The 27,785-nt window shown below is 40.8% G+C and overlaps 3 protein-coding genes across 4 annotated transcripts in view; all 3 read left to right on the top strand.

Moving 5' to 3' along the window:
• Positions 1-11,870, top strand: part of LOC146989946 (synaptosomal-associated protein 25-A-like) — a 37,922-nt gene extending 26,052 nt beyond the window's left edge. The window contains exons 5-8 of one of the 2 annotated variants that reach the window (XM_085766576.1): positions 5,548-5,665; positions 8,561-8,680; positions 9,533-9,677; positions 10,425-11,870. In XM_085766576.1, the coding sequence (XP_085622702.1) occupies positions 5,548-5,665; positions 8,561-8,680; positions 9,533-9,677; positions 10,425-10,493 (452 nt within the window). In that variant the 3' untranslated portion in view covers positions 10,494-11,870. Of the gene's footprint in view, positions 1-5,191; positions 5,310-5,547; positions 5,666-8,560; positions 8,681-9,532; positions 9,678-10,424 lie in introns of both variants that reach the window. The other variant, XM_085766587.1, reaches the window with a different exon arrangement.
• Positions 11,871-13,323: 1,453 nt separating this feature from the next.
• Positions 13,324-15,808, top strand: cox5ab (cytochrome c oxidase subunit 5Ab). The gene is made up of 5 exons (XM_085766560.1): positions 13,324-13,424; positions 14,721-14,837; positions 15,009-15,130; positions 15,379-15,501; positions 15,684-15,808. Exons 1-4 carry the CDS (start codon positions 13,352-13,354, stop codon positions 15,490-15,492), a joined length of 426 nt encoding a protein of 141 aa, XP_085622686.1. The 5' UTR covers positions 13,324-13,351; the 3' UTR covers positions 15,493-15,501; positions 15,684-15,808.
• A 2,134-nt stretch (positions 15,809-17,942) lies between these two features.
• fam219b (family with sequence similarity 219 member B) lies at positions 17,943-25,920 on the top strand. Its single transcript, XM_085766544.1, has 7 exons — positions 17,943-17,975; positions 18,006-18,180; positions 18,683-18,791; positions 21,255-21,348; positions 21,466-21,543; positions 22,020-22,071; positions 23,223-25,920. The coding sequence occupies exons 2-7, from the start codon at positions 18,106-18,108 to the stop codon at positions 23,370-23,372; spliced, it is 558 nt and encodes a 185-aa protein (XP_085622670.1). The 5' UTR covers positions 17,943-17,975; positions 18,006-18,105; the 3' UTR covers positions 23,373-25,920.
• Positions 25,921-27,785: the final 1,865 nt, after the last annotated feature.

Raw genomic sequence — 27,785 nt, 5'->3', positions numbered from 1 at the left:
CAGACAACTATGAATTAATTGAATCTAAATAAATCAGATTTTACTTTGTTCAGACATAGAACAAGGACATAAACCAGTTTAAAACAATACATCAGTGTTTCTAACCTTGCTCTGTAAAACCTGGTTGTTTTCTAGGATTCCTGACTGACTGAGAGGTCAGAGGTCAGCTGATAATTGATATATTTTGCAATTATCCCTATTATGAGGTAAATCAATGATTTAGTGTCCCTCCGCATCCTCTTCAGTTCTGCCTTGTTTACCGGTATGTCTCAATCCGTCATGAAGACTTAAAGCACCACTCCACAGGCGCTACCTGTCTGCCAGTGTACCAGTCTCACACGGTGCTACGCCACTCCAAGAACAGATGTAAAATATCTTCTGTGGCTCTGGAAGAGCTTTCAAAAGTCTGAGAGACCGACACAAGTGGCATCACCTAAATCAGTGGTTCCCAAGCACTTAGTATAAAGCAGTGTTTATCAGAGATAATGAGCAGTTCAACCAAACACTGAATTTTCTTCATCAGTTTTTTCGGGGACTGTCACAGATTTATTGCATAAGCATTCAGAAGGTGGAAACTTTACATATCACTAAATTCACAAGTGTTGTGCCACCTACTATTACATAGAGACGAATAGGGACTAAATATTGATATTTACAACCAAACTTAACTTTAGCTTGCTAATATATTATGACTCATATAGGAGAGAATTACTGTAGATACTCAGATGTAAATGACATATGAAGTGACACTTCAAATCAAAGTTTTTTTCAATCACATTTTTTACAATACAGTACTGGTTACAGTGGTCACACGGCAGATTCTACAACTGTGATACACATGTTTGCACACAGAAATTAAACAAAACCATAGTCGGCCAGCCTTCGCTCCCCATGTGTTTAGAGACCCTGTCGCCAGTTTACCACTGTTCTTTTCTTCAACCACTTTTGATAGATACTGGCTACTGCAGACTGGGACGGCCCCACAAGAGCTGCAGTTTTTTAAATGCTCTGACCCAGTTGTCTATCCATCACACTTTGGCCCTTGTCAAAATACGCTTATCCTTGCCTATTGTTTCCTGCTTATCAACTGCACAAAATGTTCATTTGCTGCCTAATGTATCCCACCCACTAACAGGTGCCATGATGAAGTGTTATTTATTCACTTCACCTGTCAGTGGTCATAATGTTATGCCTGATCGGTTAAATATCAACATATAGGGCACTGGAATGGATTCCACATGCCAGGCTAAAGACTATGATTTATATAAGTCTCCTTTTATGCTCTAAAGACGTGGTCAGAGCAACAAAGCTCACAGGTTCAGTCAGGCTAACACATTTTCACAGATTGTACTCACATTAATGTGGCTGGATATTTGTGGGTACATTTACAATGTGCAGCAGAGCATCTATCACTACAATATGTGTGGAAGACGTGTGTGTATGTGTGTTACCAAAGGCCTGCACTTCGTTCCATGCGTGAAAGAGCAGTCTAATTGGCCTGTCAGAGGAACAGATAGCCTCCTTCCCCCCTCCGCGCTCTCTCACGTCCTGCCTTTTCCCCCGGAGTAACAACTGCCACAGTGCACAGCAGCTCACTGCTGTTACCGGACACCAATCAATTCACAGATTTAAATTACCTCTGCCTCTCAGCTAATGTCCTCTATATGTGATCCCCATCTGTCTTTTTATCCTCCCCTTCTTCTCTTCTTTTCTTTATTTCATGCTCCTATTCTTTCACACTAACACCTGCTCCCTTTGCTTTTTTCCCCTGACCTTCACTTTTTTACCCTCAGTTCATTCGATCACTCCCTGGCTCTTTTCTACATTATTTCTTTTTGTCCTTCTCTTTCTCCCAACTCCTCCTTCTGCTTGCAGTGACTACTGAACTATACAAGTCTCTTCCTTCTTCATCTCTGGAATATTTTCCATGTTATTTACATCAAGAATTCCCTCTAACATTGCCAAAAGAAAAAAGAACTGATGAGTAATATCTTCCCATGCCTTTGTTAATCAATAAAGTCCTCTTGAGCTGTAAACAGTAGGGTAGCTGACCTTTACACACACATGCAGGTCATGCATAGGAGGAGATTTGTCATCACTTGCAGTGATGTATATAATCTGTGGTGGAGGTCTCACTGCAGCTAATGAGTTGCTCCTTGCTCGGCTGTTACATTCGTGTTGACCTAAATTACACTGAGTTAGGGCTGATGGATTGCATCTGCACTTCACTGAGCCCCTGCTCATGTAGCAACATGTTTCAGATCAGATTAGATCAGATGAACTTTATTGTCCCCAAGAGGAAATTTGGCTTGGGCTGAAAAGTGCCAGACATAGCCGCAGTCACATGATGAATAATATGCACACACACATTCACAGGTTGAAGAAGTACAGGGAGTGTGACTAGTGATGAATGCAAATTGCCTTACATTTTTATCATAGTTTTCCTTTTGCTTTGTTTATTGGACTGGGGCATTGCATCTTGTCCCAGTTAATCTCCTCTTTCTCTGTTTCTCTCAAACTCACCAGTTAATGACACATAATAGAGTAAAATGCACACATTTTCATAATTTTATTGGCGCTATGAGTGCAGTGAATTGAACTGATGGACTGTAACATTTACATCTTACACAACCTGGTGAAGTAAACAGAGAAGGTAGTTTCTATTTAAATCTGCCAGGAAATATAAATAATGGAAATTGAAATCTTGACAGGGATGAAAATGTTTGAACACATTTTATGGCTTGAATTCTAATTTGATTTTTAAAAATTCATTTAAAGTAGCCTGTGATGTGTGTATTATTAAAACCGTGTTTGAATGAGATTTAAAGCTTAATGAATATTTCATGTAGAGCTGTGGCCTTACATCAGCAGGGTTTAAGTGATAAAATGAATGATCTCATACACAAATGTAGAATATGAATATAATGAATTTCTATATTACGTAAGTATGTAAGTTATATAAAATATACATACTGTACATGTATGTTGTGTACATTATGTTTATATATGTTACATCATGAATATATTCTATATCCTGTCAATTTATGCTTATGTCTTACCCAGTGGGGTCCAAAAGTTTGAGATCTCTTTCACACAATGAAAGGATAAGTCAAAATGAATGAGAACAAACAAATATAAGCATAGCCTATATGTAAATAATATTAAAACATCACATGACTCTTCATTTAGGGACATATTTGGGCCAGTTACTTTGCTGTATGAGTGATAGCTGAATTCAGCTGCTTCAGTCTCACTGCAACAGAACAGATTAGTAACACCTGTGCTGTTCCTGCTGCTGTGAAAATGGCCTATTGCACTCACTCTTCATTGATTGAGTCACCCTTCCTTCTGGTTAAACCTGTGACTGACTCACTGTCCAGAAGGGAGGAGGGGACAGGAGGGAAGGCCCTCAGCCCTATAATCCTCAGTGGAATGGGAGGAGGCTGGTTGTTAAGTCTGGCCTGACTGTCCGAAGCTGTGGCGATAAACAATGCCTCTCACTCTCTCACGTTCCTCCTCTATGGACTTATCTAATACAGCCATTTAATACTCAACACAGAGAGTAAAGTAATAATTACTGTACAGGTACGTTTAGTTTTCCAGTCCCCTGATCTGTAGCTGACAGTGCGTGTCCCCTGTTTATTGATGTATCAGTATGAAATGACAGAACTCATTGATTATTGTTTCCAAGATCAAATAACTATGATTAGGCAGAAAACCGGCTGTAAAAGAACCAAAGCATTATCAGCAAAATGAATTTAAAGTGTCACAAATAAAAGCACAACTAACACAAATGTAATACATATTCATATGGCGAGTTTCCATATATATGAAAGCACATGTGTAGATATTATATACTACATAAGACATATGTTTATCAATGGTAATATTATGATACTATGACTGGGAGAATATGAAGATATACTGTATGTTCAATATGTTCACATACAAAATTTAGTACGGGTATTTCATATATTATACCTTCATATAGGATGTGTAGGGTTATACTGTAGCATGGGATATAGCATTACTGTATGGACTATATTATTACATACAACGTTATAGATATGTTGATCAAGAAATGTGAAGCATTTTTAGGTGGTAATTTGAAGTAGATTAGTTTCAAGTAGCTAGTTAGATCTATGAATTCTATCTTATGAATCATAAAATCTGGTACAAGAGTATGTTTACTTGCATTTCACCACAAGGTCAGGTAAGGTCATAATTACCATCATATATCGGAAATAACTAACCTGCTGCAGCTGTAGCACCTTAACCGTCAGTGTCCTCTGCATCACAATGTGACTAATCAAATTTTAGTCCGAGTTCCTCCTGGAGGACAAAATGGCCCTTTCCACTGATGGAGATTACTGTTGTCCTGTCCTATCACCATTAACCAGCCAGAGAGAGGATCCGACCTTGAATCAGAGCCTTTTTATAGCTCCGTGCCCTATTGACCACCTGAGTAAAGAAACATGCATGACTACATGTGCTGGAATGATGCTCTCCATCATTTTCATAACATGATTCATTGATTAGCTGCTCTTTCGGTCATTTGTCTTTCAAAACTCCACCTGTCACATCTTTGTGAGTTGGTCTCTGGGTCATGTCAGTGTGTGGCTGCTGTTCCTCTAAACTCTGCACCATCACTGCAGCCCTATATTTCTCTTTCTCCATGGTATGCAGCAGTATACAGAGCGCCATCATGTGTAGGTGCAGCTGGATGAAGCACACTGACACCACCTCTCAGATGTTTAGCCAGAAAAGACATGTGTTCCTCTGGATGGAGATAGGAAACAAGAGCTGTTCCAAATAAATAGTGTCAAGAGATTCAAATGAATTCTAATGAAATTATAAAGTGCATTTAAAACAATGAGGATTGACAAGCACAAGGGATAAGAGTTTTGTAGAGTTTTGTAGTGCCTTTAAAAACACATAAAAGCTTAAACTCGATAGGGTATTTCACTGGTAACCAGTGTAGGGATACTAGTATTGATGTGATGCTGTGGTGCCAACCGACCAGCTGCAGCCCTGGGCACCAGCCAGGTAATCTTCCTGCTTGTTGCCTGCTTTGCCTTCTGCATCTAGCCAAAACACTTAGCCTCTTGCGCTGTAGCAACTAGCTGAAAAAAATAAAATAAAATAAACAGTTTACTTTATTTCACTGCTCTCATGCCTTTGTCCTTACCAGAACAACTTGATCGTGTGGAGGAGGGCATGAACAAGGTGAACGCAGACCTGAAGGAGGCCGAGAAAGATTTAAAAGGTTTAGGACAATGCTGTGGTCTGATATGCCCATGTATTAAAAAGTAGGTACCGGCCAGGAGCCCCACGCTCTTGCCTGTCAAGTGCTGGTGGTGGTGGTGGTGGTGGTGGTGATGTCTGATGTCTCTCTTGTCACAGTCAATGTCTTTTTTTGTCTCTTCTCCTTTGTCTCCCCTCTCTACGCCCCTCCCTTCCTTCCACCTGCGACTTTTTCCTCCTCTCTTCTCTTCTCACGTGCTTTCGTTCTTTTGCTGGGAAAAATGACAATGTGTTGGTAATCAGAGCAACTGGAGCGCATCGAGGAGGGGATGGACCAGATCAATAAGGACATGAAGGATGCAGAAAAGAATTTGAACAATCTAGGACAGTTCTGTGGTCTATGTTCATGTCCCTGTAACAAGTAGGTGCTGCATGTGTTTCAGTGACCGCCTACCTGCCTCTCTATCCGTCCGCCTGCTTCTGGTGTATAGAGCATGGTGACCTGTGGTGTGAGCAGTCCCATAGCCACAACAACAACAACAACAACAACAACAGCACTGCATGCACGTGTGGGTGTGTTTGTGCTGACTTTGAGACTGGACTGAGTGAATCATTGTGTGCGTGCATGAACAACACACTCGCGCACAAACAGGTCCGATTGCCACTGTTTTCTTCAAAAGCCCTTCATTACACATTGGATGAGAGATTGTCTTCCAGCAGGTAGCAGCATCAGCAGGAATCTGGCCACAGCACCCAACACCCCTCCTCAACCTCATCCAAGCACCCACCCTATGCTGCAATCAGAAATCAACTAGCTGCCTTCTCTATTGAAATATTCCATTTTGTTGCTATTTAAAAATCTATTAACGTTGGTATTTTTCCATGTTTTATATAATTACGTGGGTCTATTGCTGTGCAAAAAAAGTAATTGGTTTTAGATGAAATGCTTCATCACGGCTCTCAGTCCCTGGAATTTAAGGGATCCAAAGCGTTCTCCTGATTTATTAATGCATTACATTTTCAGAAACTGGCTCTTATTGTAATCAAGTATGTGATTACAGTACACAGCATATTAACCCACTGGCATTTGTAGGTCATTTAGATCAGATTCCTACCTTCAAGTTATGGTTCAATATTTTGGAAATGTGCTAAAGGAGAGTTGGATAGGAGAATAGATTCCAGTCTCATGGCTGCAGGTTCATTATGAAGGTGTAATTCTTTTTGCTATGAGGGATTATATGTTTTTTGTAGACAGTACACAGGGGTTCAGGTGATTTTTAATGTATCTCAAGGTGATTTTACTGTTGTAATGATGCAGCATATTTTATGACTTATTCCAGCTCAGCAAATTTATAACTAAACTCACCCAGTAAAGATACTTTTGAATTGAACATACTCTTTAATACACCAACTGTTCTGCATGAACCTCAGACAAATGGTAAACTTAAGACGCCTCAGAAGCCCCTTCCTCTCCTCCCCCCCAGTACTGTCCTACAAGATGAAATAGCATGCATGAGTAAGGCAAACTTCTTCATTATCCCACTCCACATAGGTCAATGCCAGTGTTGAAGCTCTGTGATGCTGCATTTATAGCTTTTGATTTGAAGATGGGTTCCTACTGTAATGCCAGTTTTGCCAAACTCGTGTGTGATCTTTTCTCTGGACCTTCACAGCCAAACTATGGCCGCTGAGTCATGTCTGAGCAAACTTTACTCTAGGACCAATACATGTACTGTATACAGTTGTCTATCTCAGAGCTATAGAAAACGCAAGTGGCTGACAAACCAAGGCAGAAATGGTGATTTTTATTGTTTAAAGTTGGGTCAGCAGCAGCATGTACCTCAGTCAACGCCCTGGGAGGAAATGAAGTGATTCTTTACAACATGGGATGCATGGGATTGAGGATATATGAGATAAAATGTGTTTTTGTCTTGTTGAAGAAAAACAAAAAGCTTGATTTTTGTTATGTTATATCAGACCTGGAAAGCTGAATTGTAATCTCTGCCCTCACAGTGTCCCTTTATTTATTTATTTTTAAACTTATAGGAGATTAAATTCAGTACATCACATTATTATTTTCTCCACATCAGGGCTGAACAGGGTCTTGACAATAGCACATGTAACTAATCTGCTGTAATTGTGTCATAGCGCTTATTTTAGTGTCAGTTTCCTTTTTTTATTTTTTGTCACCATCATTTGAACTGAAATTCTCATTTTCTATACAACGTTATATTTAGGGTTTGCTGCCTCCACTTGGTCCGTTTGGGTCCTGCTCAGATCTTGTCTGTTCTATAGCTCTTTGGTCCTCCCTGTCATGAACCACTTGTTACGTAATCCTGTGGTTATGTCATGTGCTTCATCTGATCTAGTCTCTTTTATATGGCGGCCCTTGGTCAAATAGCATAAGAGGAATAATTCTTGCTTGTTGTTCTACTGTTTGGAGCATCTGATGGGTGTGATGTACCACATCAAGACACCACTGCTGTGCACTGTACTGTAGTTCTCTGTAATTGAAAAGTGAACAAAATCAACATGAAATAGTTTCTTTGCACAGCTGTTGTGTTGTCCTCCGCTGGGACGTCCACCCACAAGGTACTCCAAACATAATAAAACAAATGCTAAGAATTACATTTGACTATTTGACTGTATACAGTGTATCATCCTACAGATCTATCCATCCAGATGAAATGAAGGGCTCACCACAGCTGCTGTATCACTCAGTCTCGCATGCATTATGTTTTTTTCGTTGGTTTTCCACAATCGATCTAACTATTTTGACTTTCTTTTGATAGATACAACATGTGTCTGATCCTGTTCCTCTCTACGTGTTTTCCCTGCCAATGTCAAACATGGTGTACTATGTGTCTGCCTTGCACGCCCTCTCACTCTGCGTGTTTATATGTGTGTGTGTGGGTGTGTGTTTTGTGTCTCCTCTGTCTGGAGTCTGGTCACTGTGTTGTATGTCTTCTCTATGTGCTTGTGGGAGAGCGTTTTTAAGTCTTAATTACTTTCTAACACAAGCCACATGTGAGCTCACTGTACTCAGATTCAATTGATCTGCAAGTTGGATCAATTATTTAACAACTGTGCATGTATGTGCCTTTATCATACGTGGCATGTTGCTTTTAGTAGCTAACTGGCCTCAAACCATACAATCCAATGCTTTCTAAACATACATGCACACCCAGTACAAGTAAACACGTGCACACACATACCTGTACACAAACAGATCTACACACACACACACACACACACACACACACAAATACACAATACAACAGTTGCACTGGCCCTGACTGAAATGTGTGTGTGGTAGGATTAAGGGCGGGGGCCAGGCTTGGGGAGCGAACCAGGATGGAGTGGTGAACAGCCAGCCAGGGGCTCGAGTGGTGGACGAGCGTGAACAGATGGCCATCAGTGGGGGCTTCATCCGCAGGTGTGTGTGTGTGTGTGTGTGTGCGTGTGTATGTAGGTGTTGTGCCCCTCTGTATTTGTGTAGCTGGCACACTTGTTTGTTTGTGCGTTTATTTGTCAGTGTTTACAAAAAATGATGCCAAGACTTACCCTGGGAGAGATTTTACATTTTGACTTCTAAAGTAATATTACATAATTATTATGGGTAGTATTTCAATTGGTGTCCTGTACAGTGTATATACACAAGATGTGCTGCTGCGACAATACAGTTTCCTCTTCAGAGTGGTTGAAACCTTATGTTTATTATTAGGATTACAAAGTGAAGGAATGCCCAGACATACCACCAGACAGTCAGTGGCTTTAATAAAGTAGGGTAAGGGTTAGGAATTGAAGCAAATCTCAGTGTAGCTACTGTATAAACCTGATGTTATTCCAGTAGTTTCCAACCTTTTGCCCTCAAACTACAGCAGTGTTGAACAACTGGAGACGTCCTGACATCCTAATTGGAAATCAGTGTGTAAAACTGTATTTTGGATCAGTGTTGAGTTCTGTTGCTTGGTCTTTCTCTGAGTCAATGTGCTGTCCATGGTACTGACTCTTTAGACAACCTAGGACAAGATTGAGAGCAGACTCTCTGGTAGGCGGATAGATTATAGCCAGAGGTAGCCAGTGTCTCTTCATTATATCCTTAAATGTTCCAATATCCGAAGGCACTGACTAGATTTACAGATGCCCAGGAATTGATTCAAAACCATATTGTACAACAGTATCAAGGTGTCCCTTCTTGTGCCTTCAAGCGCGGTCCAACAGGTCACAACAGTAGCCACCACTTAATCTTTGCCTATTAATTAGTCTCCACTTCCTCACCCTGCAGGGTAACAGATGATGCCCGGGAGAATGAGATGGATGAGAATCTGGAGCAGGTGGGAGGCATCATTGGCAATCTGCGTCACATGGCCCTGGACATGGGCCAGGAGATTGACACCCAGAACCGCCAGATTGACAGGATCATGGAGAAGGTACTGTCCGATGAGCTCTACATGTAAACAGTCAGTCACCACAGAGACGGTCAGGGTTTAAGGGGTTGGAGCATTTCTACAGAATTGAATGACTTATGTATTTGCCTCACTGTTGGAAACAAGTTGGCCATTAACAACGTAACACACCAACCTCCACTTTGTTGTCGGCAAGCAAAGTAAGGTTTAATCCTGTAAAGTTAATGAACATAAATGAAAAGCAACCATCAGCTCATGCAGCTAATATAGAGCAGAGACTATAGTGTTTAGATGATGTTTGGTCTGATTTACATGCTGAGCATTAGGCAAAGTTACAACAGATGCAGCTGTGCTGATTTTGAACAAGTTAAGATACTAATGGAGAAAATGTGATTCACATGCCAATGGACAAAATCTGGATTAAACATCATTTGTCCATCAGTATGTATTTCTTTAGTAAAGTTACTCCCTTTACATCCCAATCACTTTCTCAGTGAGGCTTCAACAATCCAAATTCGAATTTCCCTGAAAGGCCCTTTTTTTGTTTAAGTTTTTATATAATGAGTTAATTATTTAAACACCTCATGTTCATGTGTTATTTTATAAAATGCTTTGTTTAAAAAAAAAAGAATAAATCAAACATTAAACTCAAATTTCTGACCTAAAAAATGTTGATAAAAAAATAAATAAAAGTGACTCATCCCTGTCGTTCAGCACCAGTTTGAGCACTAAGCACCTGTCACCTGAACCCGTCCCTTCTTTTTCTTCTAGGCTGATTCCAACAAGACCAGGATTGACGAGGCCAACCAGCGTGCTACGAAGATGTTGGGCAGTGGCTAAACTACGTGCGGCAAGAAAAAAAAAGTGCTTTCATCCCCCGTTTAACCCCAGGCACCCTAAAAGTAACAACACCAATCCAACCCAGCCCCGATCCCCCCCCCCCCCCAACTCTGACGGCGCCCACTTCCTTGGCTCAACAGCAGGCGCTGCAATATCATGCTTTTATTGTGATACTTGTAGAAGTTTGCACACATGCACATATCATACACCATCTGCCCCCCGCCATCTCATTCTTGCCACCCCTCTGTCAGCCCCCTCCTCCCTCCCCTTATTGTCAGTGTTGTTCTGTGTTGTCTCTCTTCTGATTTTATTAAAAACGAATAGTCCTGTTACACGATGTCCTCTCTCCACACTGTACATAGTGCTCCTTCAGTGGCTTCATTGATCTAGATCACTTGTCCTGTTTTATCACTCTTTTTTTTTTAAGTCTGCGTGTAATATAAACTGTATGTACACCTCGTTCCATGATGCCCCCCCTCCCCTCCCCTCCCCCCTCCCTCCATGTCAGTATTTGGGTGTTGTCCATGTGAGACACACTGTGTATTCATACATTAGGTATCGTGATGCTACATGATACGGCCACAGTGATTTGTTGTTAGTGAACATGCAACCCGCACAGCTTGTAATCATGGCCATTGTTTCAATGCAATGATTTAATGTAGATAATGTAGAGCTGCTCAGATCTTAATAACATAGCAGACCATGGATACTCAGTGAAGTATTTGAGCCATGAAAGTGTGAACTTTTTGGTCATGACTGTTAGTGCACTGGTATTTTACCAACTCTACTGATGGAGCAACATATAAACAATTTGATGCTATACATTGTAGTATATACTTTTTTTCCTCAGGGAGCTAAATCGAACCGTTCAAAAGCAAGGGTTGAATTTTTAATTGAGATGTTGTAAACCATAAAAGCTGACATTTCATATTTGTATCATAAGGCTCAGTGTCTGTGTGAAACACTGTGCTTGAACAGCGTTATTGATGGCACTTGTTTAAGCATCAGATAAATTATTGGGCATTAATTATAACAGCTAATTTTGTGAATGATAATGAAAGGAGGTAGAGCTTTTGAGGTCATAGAACAGCAGGAACCAATCAGACTACCCATGATTCAACCCTAGCAATATCAAGTAGCGCATTAAGTGTGTTGTGCATGTCCATCCACTGCTAGAAGACACTGAATAATTAATTTATCCAGGCAAAAATATCCTAACATGGCAACCGCATGCTACATATGTAGGCCACACAGGAGAGGCCCATATTTATCTGCAATAGTGCCACTCTTTTTGTTTCATGTCTCTTTACCTTTCCAGACTGTGACCATCACTGTAAAATAATACCTTGGAAAATGCCAATAAAACCACGATAAACATAGAACCAAACTGAGCCTGGTTTCTTTTACTATGCTCAATACTTGTCTTGTGTTATGTATAATTTTCTATTTTTTTGTTGAAAGTGATTCATTTTACTGTTGAGTTAACAGTGAACTCCTTCACTGATGAGTGACAGTTGTTCTTTGAGTCTTTATCCTCCACGCACATGTCACATGACCTAGAGATTTATACTGGAAAAATAAAAAGTCACAAGCTTCAACGCCACTTTTTTTGCTGGCCGTGTTACTACAGTAATAACTTTACAATTCACAAGGGAAAGTAAATGTTATGTGATAATGTTATACAGTTTTAATCCAATTGAGGAAAATGTGTTTTTGGTTTCCTGTGCTGGTTCACAGTGAGGTCAGAGATCAGGTCAGCTTATCCCTATCTACTACTTTAAAACACTGATACTTGAACTAAAGATCTAAAATATACTGTCAACACACTGTTTCATGATATAGTGTGTAACAGGCGTGGGGGGAAATACAAGACAGAGAAAGTGAGACAGGCAGAGACAGAGAAGGAAAGATGTGTAGCAGCATATTACACTAATGGATACTGTGGTGCCACGGGCTTAGGGCGGATTAGAGTTTACCACGTCACGAGGAGCATACACTCACACACACACACACACAAAGTTGAATCAACAACAGATATACAGCACAGGGTTATACCTTGGTTACATCCATTATGTTTGCTGTAGATATATTTCCTGTTTGCGTATGCACAGAGTCAAATGAAATCAACAGTGGGAAATCTTGCATAATGACTGTTGTTTAATGAATAGGCTATAAATAGATTTTTCCCTTAAAATGGAGATTTCCTGTTTTGGGATTTGTCAGTTCCTCTCATATCCACTTATAAAAGTCATTTGTATTGGATCATACCTATTACAGTAAACATATAGGCTAAACTTGCTTTACTTTGTGGTGCACTGAATCTGTCAGACCAAGAGTTCCCTCTGCTGGCGATAGATGATAGCTCAACTACCTGGTCCAACTAAAGGGACATTCCACCAAGTTTACAAATAATTATAAATTCAAGATACTCATGAAGAGTATATTAAGCTTGAGAGAAGTGAGGATATATATCTATATTTTTTTTTTTATCTTGGCTGCCTTGAATTTGGGAAGTGAAGTAGAAAAACTGTTATTTAAAAAAAATATTAGTCTTAGATACGCTAAATATATGGCAACAATCAATTAATAACTGGTAGTGCGGTTATGATATTCATCTCAAAAACTCTATAGGTGCTGATGATGATGAATGAAATGAAAGGGGGAAAAATATTAAAAACTATTTTTAAAATGGCTCGTGTATTGATGAGTGTGGTCCAGAAACGCACCAATCAGCTGCTGGGACGTAAGGGGCTTCGGCTCTTTCCGTCAGTCACGTGACTGTCGTTTCCCTCTTCGTGCTTCTCCGTCCAGAGTCGCCCTCTCTAGTGTAAGGGACGGTTAGCATCCGCCGCGGTACCATGTTCCGAGCCGTCTTCCGACTGTCAGCCACAGGGGCCCGGGGCCTGGCTCGGTCCCGACCCTGCTACTCAGGTAGGACCGTCTGTCGCCCTCCTCCCGGCCGTGAAAGTAAAAAGTCTCTGTGATGAATTACACCAAATTCATTTCGCCCGGTTTAGCCGGCTAGCTTAGCTCCGGCTGTGTGTAGGGGGAGTAGAAGCTAACGCGGGGTGACATTGAATGATTTTTGTGAGTAGCTCTTTGTGTGGGCTTGAAATCAACATCTTCTTTCACAATTATATTTCATGGACGATTTTACCTAAAGAGGCGCGAATTATATTTAGTTAAAAATAAAGTCACGACCTTGTCATGACCCTCCGTGTACGATTCAAGAGAGTCAGTGGCCGCAGTTTATGCGCAGCTGATACCAACACGTTGAAATATCTAGTTTGAATCATGTGAATTATGGGATTTTCACCTGGCATGTGTAGAATTAATACACAGATAACAATAGGAGTTTTTAATAATTTTGTTTGTAACTTACTTACATTCAGTTTGACTCCCACACTCTGTGTCCTGAAATGCCCCGGTCAGGTCATTGGTATACGTGCAGACAGTGACACCCTGCATTCAGGTCAAGTTAGCGTCTAAATATCAAACTTATATCTTTAGTGTCTAAAAACAATATGTGCATAAGGTGTGTTATTAGAAACAACGTGAAGTTTTGACACGAGATTAAATTAATTAGGATATGCTGTTCTGAACCTGTTGTGAACGTCTCATGACGAAGTATACACTGTTTATTTAATGAAACTGAAACCAATCTAACACACAAACACAACTTTATACGCTTGTATGTTACATATTTACAAATGTGACTTGCAGACCCATCAGCCATTCTGGTGGTTGTAGATGTACCTGATATTATGTCAATGCCAAATAATCACTGTTGTAAAGGTGTCAACAAATACATACTCTCTGTTTGATATTTAATGTTAGTGTTGCCCCATGATGCATGCTGACTGACTCATATGCAACCTATGTATACAATGTAACTACATTGGTTTTGCCATGTGATGTGATGCCATCACAGCCAAATACACTATGGGCATGGCATGTCATGGCCATAAACTTTTATGTGATTGTCACTTCTGTTAATCTCGATCTGTCATTCAAAGTTTCCACTCTTATTTTTTTGTCTGAAAACCTCTAAACCTCAGCACTTAAGCATGCGGTGAAATGCGTCTGTAGCAGAGACAATGATGTACCCATAATTGCCACTAAATTAAATGTCATATTTGCATTCATATACGCTTGGATGTGTAATGGTGTAAAAAATTTTTTTTCCAATTCCAGACTGGTAAATCATTTCTGCCTCATGTGTTTCAGCTCCATTGGCCTCCAGATGTTACTCTCACGGCAAGGTGGAGACAGACGAGGAGTTTGACGCTCGTTGGGTCACTTACTTTAGCAAGCCTGACATCGATGCCTGGGAACTGAGGAAAGGTGAATGTTCACAGTTAATGTTTTTAATTTTCTGACGAAAGGCCCCGTCGTGCCATTTGCTCAGTTTGACCCTTTTTTTTGGTTCAGGTTTCCAATATATATATATTTTTTGTTATTACACTGCTGCTTCTGTGAAGTAATTGCGTGTTTTCCAATCATTTCAACCTTAAGGCATGAACACCCTGATTGGGTATGACTTGGTACCTGAGCCCAAGATCCTGGATTCAGCACTAAGAGCTTGTCGGAGACTGAACGACCTGGCCAGCGCCATCCGCATCCTTGAGGCTATCAAGGTCAGTCACACTGCCCTTATAAATTTGCTATAACGTCTTTGTTGAACTTATTATGGCGTGGTTTAAATCCCAGTAGTTTATGCCAAAAGAAAAGGAGAAAATAAAGATGGTGATAAACAAAATCAATTGCAACAGTTATGGAGACAGATTATGGAGAAACTGTTAATTACACTGGGTGCCAACTATGCTCATTGGGTATTGCTGGTGAAAAATCCTCCTCATTTGTTGCTGAACGTTGTGTTTTGCAGGAAAAAGCAGGCCCCCGCAAAGACATCTACCCCTATGTGATCCAAGAACTGAAGCCCACCCTGACAGAACTCGGCATCTCAACACCAGAAGAGCTAGGCATTGACAAGTTATAGACTGTCGAGGTGAGACCGCACAGCGCCACACTCCTCCTACATGTCACTCTGCAGGGGGATGGATATACTGATGTACTGTCCAGAGCTGCTTCACACCCTGCATGTTTACACTGACTGTACAGTAGATAATGAGCAATAACGTGCATTACTTGCTTGCAGCTGAAATGTTCTTCTTCTCTCTCCATCCTCAGGTCTTTTGATGTATAAAGAGATGAACTCTCCCGATTCTCTCCTGTCAAAAATGTCTATATTGTTGATTAAATCCATGCTGTCCTGTTGTGTACAAAATGGTGGACCTAATAAAGAAAACCAATAATCGAAGAATGAGTATTAGTCTCTTTTTCTTTTACTGGCAAATAATTGAATATTATCTAATATCATTATAGGTTTAGTTACTGATGCATTCAGTCTTATTTGTCTACACTGGCATGGCTGACACGGCTACCTAAATAGAATGGAGCCATTGTTGATGCCGTTAGTTGCACGTTTGCTTCAAGTCTAAATATGTGCATGTACTGTCTGTGTGTAGGCAGTTAAAGACTAAACAAACCATGGCCACTTCAACCTAGATTCCCTGACTCAAAACAGTAGTATTTGTGTTGTGAATGCTCACACAATGAAAATCACAATAGCAACCTGCGCTACAAAACAGTGAGGTTGACAATTGCCGTCCCTTTCTCTCTGTCCCACCTGAATCTTTCACTGTCCTCTGGTAGAAATGTTTGGCTCGTCTACTTGTGGGTCTCATGTGCACCTGTTGTCCAACATTGTGCTGACTTGATAGGGTGGAAGCATAGAAGGTTGAAAGGTGAGGCTGACACTGACAATGTTGCAGCTACGCAAGACAAATAACTACAGTATTTCATAATACATTTTCCACTTAGTGGAAAATTGCCATGAGTGTGTTCCTAACATTTCTCTGAATCCAAAATCTTGCTTTTTCGAAGGTGTTTCTGTATAATGACAGTACAAAGCTGATAACAGGATATTCACTTACACACTCTTTGTGTGTGTGTGTGTGTGTGTGTGTGTGTGTGTGTGTGTGTGTGTGTGTGTGTGCGCGCGCGCAGCTGTCCGTTGTATTGTGCACACTCAGATCCCAAGAAGTTAGATGTATTATAGTACACCTCAGACACTGAGAATCTGGATCATTCAAAACTTCTCCTGTATTAGTGATACAGGTAGAAATAAGACAGTTATGTAACTTGGTCAGTCTTGATTAACATCATGCCAAAGGTGTTTTATCAGACGGCTTGGAACAGACAAATCTCACATGTTTTGGGATGGACAGGTGAATGACAAAATGTCAAGGGTTTCTCCAATTCCACTACAGACACACAGATTCACTTCTTTCCATTCATCCACAGTTACTGGCCTTGCAAAATATCTCAGGATACGGTAAGAATTGAAGGCTAGACCAGAGCAACCTCCAATATGATACATAACCGAAGACTACTCTCATCAGCATTTTTCTGACAGCTTCTAAAATCCTGATGAAGTTGTACAGGAAATGCTGTATGTAGGCTATGGGTCTGACAGATCACATGCCAATATACATAAGAGTTATTGGTAATATAAATGGCCTTGCTATAGATTGAGGGGGGAGGAAACGGGAAGGAAGCTACCCAGGGGTTTCTCAGAATAAAACAAGTAGACCCATATGTCCCATTAAGGAAAGCCTGATGGCTCAAGTCAAGACATTCATCAGGACATATGCATATTTTGAATGGGAGGGTGAGAATGAAACCGGAAGACATATCATTCATAACTCATACTCATACAAATATCTATCCAGCATTTATAAATTATTTTCATAGCACTACCTCATTGTCTATTTGCACGACACGTGACTGTACAGTACAATCTGGCCCTTTACTTTATCTTAGTTATTTACTTTCAGGCTGCACTTGAAAATAATAATTTTGTTCTTAATTTGCTTGCCTGGGTAAATAAAGGTTAAATAAAAAATAAAATGTATTTTAACTTATTTTTTGTTATTCTTAACTTATTGTTCAGGTGTTGTTGTATGTCTTTTATGTGAATGGGAGCTATGCAAACGGGGAAGAGAATAAGATGAGATAATCCTTTATTGTCCCACAGTGGGGAAATTTACAGGCTTGCAGCAGCAGACAACGGCTATGGGAAATGTATAGGACAGAATAGATAATATAGCAGATGAGAAGAAAGCAGTGTTTGTATGATTAAGAGACAATAATAAACTCAACTACGCATTATATAAAACAAGCACAGTAAGATGTGCATTGTTTAACCAAAAACTGTGACACGTGAGTCTGAAAAAACAAAAATAAAATTCAAAAACAGTGAACATCTATCTATCTACTTTGACCTGCAGTCCAGTTGGTGGCGGTAATGCAACTTTGTTGACATAATATCACCCGCCATTAACACCAGCGAAGAGGAAGCAGACGAGTAGACGCTCTGAAGAAGAAGAGGAGCCCCCCTAAAGAAAAAGAAACCTCCCTCCTCTCCTCCCTGCTGCTGCTGCTGCTGCTGCTGCCGAGGAAAAACAACAAGTCCCCGTCCCTGGCCGGTGGGACACCTGTCTGTGGTCATGGCCGTGCTGCGGGGCAGAGTGTGACCGCCGCCGCCGAGATGATGAACGACATCCTGGAGGAGCCGGAGAAGGACTCGCTGCTGGAGGCGCAGCCGCAGCCACAAGTTGTGTCGGTAATGTCAGCTAAGTTAGCCCGCTGCTACCGCTAGCCTGTAAACACAGAGAGTGAGGCCGGGGGGCTGGCTGGCTGGCGAGCCCAGGCTGGGGTTTCTGAGTCTGACAGCTCTCTAAGATGAGACATGTCCTTAAGATTATTTTCGACAGGGTAAACGTACCGACGGTACAAAGTTTGACCGTAAATAATGTCGACTTTTACATACCTCGGTATGCTTGAAACGCACTAAATTGATTTTCTCTTCCTCATAACCGAAGGGGTTGATGGGAAATTTCACGGAGAGTGTTTTTTTTTTCAGATCATGTGTGTGTTTTTAGCTCAAAGTTTGTCCTTTATCATCGGACACAGACGTAAACTGACTCTCAGACAGATTAAACATTATGAATCAAACACGTTGTTCATGTTAGAGTTAATTTAAAACACGCACAACACAGTTTGTCTTTTACATCTCAAGTCCATTCAGTGAGCAACAAATGTCTCTCTCGTGTTTGCCATGCCAGGGCCCTAGCAGTGGCACAAGACCTAAGATTACTGATGGAGGCATCAGGCCTGTGGAGAAAAGAGGACCTTACATCATGTCCAGAGCTCCAGCCATCCACCTCAAACTACGTAAGTGTTTCTCTTGACTCATAATAACTGATGATGTGGACCGGTCATTATGATTCAAAGTCTGCAGGTCAGATGTCATTTCATAATTGTTTTCATGAGTCTAGCTGTGTGTTGTTAAATACAAGTGCAAAGTGGGACAGCTTTGAACTGAGTACACATTCAGTACAGCCTGAGTAATATGACACTAATGGACTCTGATGGTGTTATCTTGACTTGCAGTGAGCTCTTCATAATGTCATTCACCTCCCTCTTTCAAAGCTCCAGTATGTCGGCCAGTATTATTATGCATCTTGGTCGATCTAATCACAAGTGGACATCTACTACCGTATATGTAGCCACAGGTGTGAGCGCACTCAGGTTGTATTGAGGATTTATTTAGGCCTGATCACTCAAACCACATTCAGAGGTGGTCCAGGCCACACATGGCAACATTTTGTAGATGTGTGAACACAAATGTATATATCTACCCTACTGATCTGATCTACTGATGTCCTCTGTCATTGTTGTCTAATTAGTTCTGCTAACCCTAACCCGTGGATGCGAGGCCAATCCCTTACACCCATGCACGGAGCAAAGGAGATGATGAGAAGGATTTTTTCTCCGTTGATTGGTTGATGCATACAAAATCAGACATATGAAGAGGAAGTAAACCTCAAAAATAACAAATACAGCCAACAACATTAATAGATTGACCAATAAATGGAGAACACTCAATAGGCTATATATTTGTACAATGACCCAACAGTACATGACTGGATAAACAACAAAAAATGTATTACTGGTAGGTCTTTTTATGACCAACTCTGTAAGACGTTGAGGGGCCTATATCAAATCCAGCTTGTATTGCAAATACTAATAAGCAATAAAACAGATTAAAATACCATTATGTCTGTTTTGAATGGCCTAATTAAGTTACTAGTATCTGATGGGCTGCATTGCACTTTACTGCCAAGCCAAAGCCAGCAGCATGAAGTAGATCAAATTTTGCTGTTGGTTGAAAAGCAGTCTTAGAGATGCATTATCACCACCAAGTGGACTGGAGTCGCAATGCTCACATTCATGACCTTTCTTCAGTTTTATTATGGTTCACTCAGGAGCGTCTGTTGAGTCAATTGTGACACCTAGTGGTAAAACTTGGCCCATTGACACTATTTGCATATAGATCAGTGATATAAGGTCTGAGCAGGAACATGGGTACATGTGGAGCTGTCGAGGTGCCTATTTCTGTCATGACACCTCTGACTCTCAGCATCTGCAAAGCAGGCTGTCCTCCCAGAGAGGAGGTGATGTTGAACTTCTGTGTGTGTGGGAAATCAATGCAGAGTTGATCCGTCATGTGAGGCCCAAGAAACGCATTGCATTTAGACATGTGACATACTTCACAGACCCCTTTGTTTTAAATATGTTCACATGCAGTAAATGAGGAAAGAGAAAGCTAATGTGTAGTGGAACCGTGTTCATCCTCTGAACTCCTGAAACATTACAGATGCTTTGTATTAATATCTGTTAGCTATCTGTTACACCCGCTTTGAACTATTAGACTCAATTACAATTAAATTTCCACATACTCCATCTCCGCTCTATAACCTCCGGTTCCACAGTCTGGGTTCAATTTCTTTCTTTTTTTAAAGTATATTTTTGGGGCTTTTTGGCCTTTAATGGACAGTACAGTTGAGAGAGACACAGGAAATGGAAGGCAGAGAGGGGGGAATGACACACAGGATAGCCTCAACACATGGGGCGGGTGCTCTACCAACTGAGCTAAACACCGCCTCTGGGTTCAATTTCTGATCCATACACGTCTAAAGACTTGTTCCATCCAGTGACACAGATTTTGTTGTTGTCTGAGGAGTATTACATTTATTCAAGTTGAGGAAATCAACTTGCTCCAACCTTTTTAAAATCTCTTACAAGTGGAAAATGACAGGACTGTTATAGCAAACATATTTTAGTTGATGCTCAGGTGTGTTGGTCATGAGAGTTGAACAGCAAAACAACATGTGTATGTGTTAAAAAAGCACATGAGACTTGAGGGTACCCAGTGCAGCATAGAGATCAAACAAACATCTTCATAAATTGAGTTTAAGTGTCAAACATGTCATGGCGATGTCTTTTACAAAGAAGAACTTGTTCTGCTTGCTGAGAATGTGAGTTATACGTGTCATAAATCTTCAGTCCCAGTGTAAGTTGAGAGTTATTTTCATTCCCACATCAACACCGCATTTCAGTGATGGGGAGATAGTTTGAAGCTTTAACCATAAAGGTCTTAGGCAGGGTTGGGCTGACATACTGAATGTCAAGGGTTACGGGTCTCCTACATTTTGGATGGACTGGAGTAATCCAGCCGATTCTCAGATAGAACAAAGTTATGGTGTTACTAGGACAACAAACCTTTGCCTGGACCACCATACTGTCAGTCCTTGTCAACACACACAAACAAGTCTCTAATTCTGATCCTCACAGAGAAACACAGGGAGATGGCGAGAAAAGCGCTGAAGAAGAAAGCTCTCTCACCAGGGCTTCCAGTGATGCATCAGCCCAGACAAGGGCCTAAGAGGTGAGGAAACAGATGATGATGATGATGATGATGATAAAGAAATAGGAAGCTATTTTTTGTGATGTCAGAGAGATGTTAGTCTTGAGCAATTTTTACAATTTCCTTATCTCCTTTTAGGACGGTGAAGTATAACAAGGGCTATGCTGCTTTGAGCCAGCATGCTGAGGACACTTTGGTCGCACTGGACTCAGACAGGTAAAGTTATACTGACAAACTTCCCTCACTGTCAATGGCTGCCAAGGAAAAAGTGCCGTTGTTTGTTGTGAAAATCTGCACACGTGGTGTTATTCTCACTAGCGTAACATCTGACAGATACGTCCTCAACAGCCACAATAGTTTCCTTACTTTTCCAAAAAATCTGAATTATTTTTAAATGATCACTTGGTTTATTTGTATATTATTATTTGTATGTTTGCGTGCACAAGCACAAACAAACTTAATTTCTAGTTTTATATGTGAAATTACAGATTTAAGGAGTCACATGTAGCATGTTAATCTTAACTCACCATTTTACAATTAGACTTAACCATCATGTTATCTATGCTTTTATCATGTCTAGTTACAGTTTAAGCCCCTCACCCCCAGTGTCGCTCTTCATAACAAGTTTTTCAGTTGAAACGCTTAAGTTTCTGACATCAGAATGACAGAACCTGTCCTGCTTGTCTTTACAGTGACGAAGAGATCGATTTTGAGCAGTATTCCTCAGGATACTCTTCAGCTGAGGTGAGTTGTCCATTCTTCAGATTTCTCTCATAATCTCGGTTATCACACAGTGGAACTTGCTCTACCACTTCTGCTGCGTGGGTGAGAAAACACTTGTTTTTCCACTGTCACATCTCTGTTAAAGGTCAAAGAAAAATGATGGCATTATCAGAGCTCTGTTCAATCTTTACAAACACTTAGCTTGGCTTGTCAGACCAGCACACCCAGCTGGAGGTTTAAAGCCTTGCCCTTCATCTCATAAAGCCTTGACTGTGCAGGTGTTTACTACTCCGTATACAAAGAAAAACTGGCAAATGATATGAGCAGTTTTTGGAGAATGGACGTGTCGGTAAACAAAGCATATTTGCTGAACTGTAAATAGGTTAAAAGGAACCATAATCAAAACAACTTTGGTCTGAAATAATAGTGATTGTAGCTGAAACTGCACATTAAACATCCAGATCTGGCTTTTATTTGTCAGTAAATTCGCAGTTTTATCATATATTTCCTTTTATATTTTATTTATTTACTTTGCACATTAACTTTTAGAGCAACCTGACATAAGAGAGAGATCTGTCTGTCTGTCTGTCTGTCTGTCTGTCTGTCTGGAGTGCCTGTGTGGTGACATGTGAGAGCAAATGATGTGTTTTTGTGCTGTTGTTGAGCCTCAGGCCTGTCCTGACCTCAGATATGTAGCCAGAGGTGTTTGCAGAGCTTAAAATCTGTCTTGTCTCATTTTGTAAGTAGTTGTAGAATTTTCACATTACCCAAGAGACACTCGTAACTGCAGGTACAAATTAAATAACCTAATCTATAATGTGCAATGATATTTAAAAGTTTTCCATTAACAGTGGCTACTCATCTATCCAATCCAATCCACTTTATAGTAAAATAAAGATTAGTAAGACATAGTAAAATAAAAATTTAAATTTAAAATACAATAAATTTAAAAGCATATAAAAGCAATAAGAAAATCATAATATCAGATGAAACACTGAGAAATATAAAAATACAGTAAAAGACAGACAGAGACCACACAACTCTCACGTGTACTTTGGTTGATAACAATATTGACGCCAACTCATGGGTATGAAGAGATCGCTATAAACAGAGGCTTAGCCCCGCTGCTCCATGACGAGCGTGTTCCTCAGCTTCCTCTCTGTGCTCTCCAGGTCCATCCTGATCTAAGCAGGCAGCTGCTTCAGGACGGCTACCGTCTGGACGAGATCCCCGACGACGAGGACCTGGACCTGATTCCGCCCAAAGCCATGGGCTCCTCGGTGTGCTGCTGCTCCGAGGGCCCGTCCTGCTCCATGCAGTGATGCCGGTGCCATTGACTCGAACCTTACAAAGGCTTGGCTCCAGTTGTCGTCGCTGACTTTTGTCACCGGTGCCTGAGGCCTTCTTCTTTTTAACCCAGCTTGACTGCTGCGCTGCCTAAGGACTTCCAGCCTCGAAGCCAAACTCCTGTTCACGCAGGACCGCATGCACCGAGATCGCTCACCCCACAAGAAGACGCGGAAGGACGTAAGAACAAGCCTTATCCACTGTGACCCCAAAGCTTGACTATTTTTTTATTTCTCTTTTTTTATAGAACTACAGGAAACACTAACTATGCCACTGCTTCAACTGAGTGGGAAATTAATTTGTCATTTGGGTTGTGTCCATGTCGACCCAGTGGAGAGCTGGTTACTGTCTGGTAAACGGGTCTGTAAGCCTCTAAGCACGACATTCATACACATACTACGGTGTAATGTGTTTCAATGTTCCTGTTGATTTCTTTTTTTCTTATTAATCAACCGTTGTATGAAGGCACTTCACTTGAACATTTACATTCCATGACTACTGTTGCATAAAGACTTTTTTTTTTTTAACACTGTTACTCCTCAAAAAATACATTTTATTCCAAACTGACAGGGCCAACTCTTGGGGAAAATATAACATTAACAAAACTAAGCAGGACACAGGAGTAGCGTTGCCGTTTCTTTTCTTTATGGCTCATGTATGATGATAATTGTTTGTTTCTGCCTCTGTGGTGATTTCAAAAACCTTTATACAAGGGTAGAAGATAGAAGATAATCCATGGCCAGGATTATTTTCTTCTGGCTCCATATGTTGCGTCTTAGGCACAAAGAGCTCGTTACATTTAACTCAGTTATGCTACATACCAAGGACTCGCTCATACAAAAAGCTGTCTTATCGCTGTTATAAAGAGTAATGCTTATTATTCTTACCAAATGTCATGTACATGGCACAATATGTCAGCAGATGAGTTACTGAAGTACTTTGATAGAACCTCTGATGTTTGATTAGATTGGATATGACAGTGTCTGTGTTGTATAAATAAGTTTAATTCCAGAAACCAACACCTGTCACTTTTTAAAATGCTGCTACAAAAAAAAAAAGCTAGTCGGCTCAGAAACTAAATATCTTGGGGAGTTCTGCATAACTCATACTGTCATCTTCTGACATTTGGGAATGTGGTTAGATATATGTATGTACGTTTAGTTAATTTGTCACAAATGAAAAGAATCAAAAATAGGTTACTTTATTTAGAATTGTCTCTTTTGTTGTTGTTTCTGTTTTGTTTTGGGCAAAGGTTGATTTGTAGCTTGAACTCTACCAAGGATCTCATATAAATCTTAGAAAGGTTGTCTCATCTTTAACATAACAGTGTGTGTGTATGGAGCACAGATAAGTCTCATCATTCATTATTTATTGTTATTTTTATACATTATTTGGGGACAGTGAGAACAGCTGTTGCACGAAATTGTCAGTAAAGCAGCTTTGCATTCAGTTTGTCAGCTATTAGGCTTCTCAGATGTCACACTACACGCATTATTAGTTCCTGTTCTTTTCTCTTTGTGTTGTTGTGTGTCTCTTTTTGTGTCTTGCACAACAGACAGGTTTTCTGAAAATGCTATTGTTAATGTATGAAAAAAAAGAAAGAAATGTATATTATTTTTTTCACTTAAAAACAGAAGAAACATCTGTTCACTCATGTTGCAGTCCGGGTCATATTTTACTATTAATGATGTCTATTTTAAAACATGTGCATTAACAAAAAAAAAATTATATATCAGAGCAAGTGATGGCAATCACTTACTCAGGAGACTTGTTTTTGTGTGTATGTGTGGGTGTGCAACTAGAGTAATTTGCCTTTTTTTCCACATAAATTTAACAAATGAAAATAAAGTCAAGTGCATAGAGGTTTTAATGTCAGGAAACATGTGTGGCCCAGGTTATACTTAACCTGTCGACCACACTGTTTCTTCTCATAGTATAGGAGGTGAGGGAGGTCGAGGACTCGAGGAAGTGTTGACATGTTGGACAAGAAAAGCAAAATCTTAATTTGTCCTTGACAGACTTGGATTAAATTCACAGAAGTGGATTTTTGTTAAAACCTTGGCAATTAAAATACTTACATTAATGTTACATTAATAACATTAGCAATGTACACTCCCAATGTACACCCCCCAGCACTCCATGGCTACAATGTGAGTGATGTAGGAATAAAAGCTGATTCTGATTCTTACGCTAAGTGTGAGTCACTTGATCCAAGTGTGAGCTGCTTTAAGAGTAAGAGCTGCATTTAAAGTGTATCGACCCCCGGCCCTGGATCTGCACGGTGTTTTTAATGTACAGAAATATTGCACTTAACACCAGTGGTCAGTAGCAAGTACACTTGACTCACTTGTACTATGCAACAACTGGGACAATCTGCTTGTTATACAACATTGTGATGATATATAGTGTTACTGAGTGCTAAATGCAATAACTTAAATTGTTATTTTATGACAGCAAAAACTAATGTTTTTTATTTGATTGTACTGTGTTGGTTTACATTATTAAATAAAACTCAGTTATCTACACTCTAGTGTGTGATGTTTTATGTAAGCATAATTTTCTTTTATGTCTGTGCATAGAGATCATTATGTGAACGAAGCTTTATTGAAAACGAGTTGTATACATGTGGTCACTAATATGAACACGTTAGTTGATGCCTGTAGGGGGCAGCATGAAGCTACACTGCATCCTCAATGCAAAACCTACTGGGCGTCCCCTGAGGGTTTTGTAGTATTTCATGTAAACATTGCATCATAACCAGTTTTAAGTCATGCAGTAATCAAATAAAGACGCTTTTGCAATACTTGGTGAGAGGTCACTGTTTGTATGTTAACATTTCAAAGTAAATTTGAAAATAATAATAATAATTAAAGCCGCAAGCGGCTATGACGGGCCCTCGCTCCACGCCACTCGGCGTCCCCGCTACCCCCGGGCCGCTCTTCGAAAACCCCCGCGCGCAACTGGAGGTGGGCGGCCGCGTCGAGGGCGGTTCCCTCGTCGAACACGTGACGTTTCCAGCAAATCGGACAACGTACGATGGAGTTACGGCAGGTTTACGGTTCGTCCACCAGGGGGCGGTAACGGGATGGTGGGGCCGTTGCGTTCGGGGTCGTGACCTCATCAACAATGTGAAGTTTCGAGCCGATCGGACGATGTCGATGCAAAACTCGAATTTTCCTGTGTCCACAAGGGGGCGTATTGAGCGAGCTAGCGTACGATCAAATGGAGGGTAGAGGAGGCGGGCCTCTGATCATGTACTGAAATTTTGAAGTGACTACGACCAAGTATGTGGCGTGGAAGGCAAACGTAATAGCATGGCGACTAAACGAGCAGTTGGCCAACTTTGTCGCCCCTAGCGGCCACGCCGTTTCACGTAGAGAAAAGCTTTTAATAGTGTTTGACCAGTTCGGTCTCCTGATGATCTGTAGCGAATATGAAGTCAATCGGGCAAAATCCGTGGGAGGTGGCAGTTCACGATGGAGCGCTATTCCTGTCGCCGCCACAAGGGGGGCCATTAGCCGTAGCGTCATAGCGTTCACGAAAATACCTTCACCAACTTGTTCGGCATGGTTTTTTTAGAAGTGGAATGAAGTTGATGGGGGCAACTATGTATTTTTAATGAATTTTAGCGCACTTCCTGTTACCACCGGGGGGCGCTATGAGTGACGTAGGAAAATAATAGTCGGATCGTTCAGGGGTCACGCCATCTATCATGTGCACCAAGGTTTGAAGCTGCTGCGATCAAATCTGTGGGCGTGAAAGCATTTAAACCTTTTTAGCTGAATTCGGGAACTTGGCCGTGCCCTAGTAGCCACGCCCTTTGACCTACACACCTGCGGAGCACAAGCCGTACTCAGCTCAGTCTGGAGATGTTCGTGCCCAATTTGAAGTCAATCGGGCGAACTCCCTCGGAGGAGTTCGTTTTGCGTCAAAGAAAATGCTAACCCAAAATGTCTGACTTCCTGTTGGGTTTAGGGCGTGGCTCCAATTCAATTTTTTGTATGTTTGGGTATGGTATGATACACGTTGTGTGTCGAGGTTCGTATGTGTACGACAAAGTAAGCGAAAATTTGTCTATGGAGAATTTCAGAAAAACTTTCAAGGGGCGCTATTGAGGCATTTAGCCACGCCCATGGGAAACGACTCTATCCGCTGAAAGAGCTCGCCATTCTTGACTGTGTGTATGAAATTTCGTGAGGACACGACTTCGTTAAAGCCACGAAAAAGGCAAACGTAATTGTACGATAAAAAATCGTCAGTCGCCGCGGCGCACACGGACGCCGTTCGTCGTAGCTTACAGCGTTCATATGTAGCTCAGCAATGGTTCTGCATGTATTAGAAGTGGAAATGAAGTTGATCGGGTGAAGTATGGATTTTTAAACGAATTT

Source organism: Trachurus japonicus, chromosome 3 (genome assembly GCF_045865225.1).
Source record: "Trachurus japonicus isolate A0001 chromosome 3, Traja_1.0".
Taxonomy (NCBI): domain Eukaryota; kingdom Metazoa; phylum Chordata; class Actinopteri; order Carangiformes; family Carangidae; genus Trachurus; species Trachurus japonicus.
This window is presented reverse-complemented; position numbering and strand designations above follow the sequence as displayed.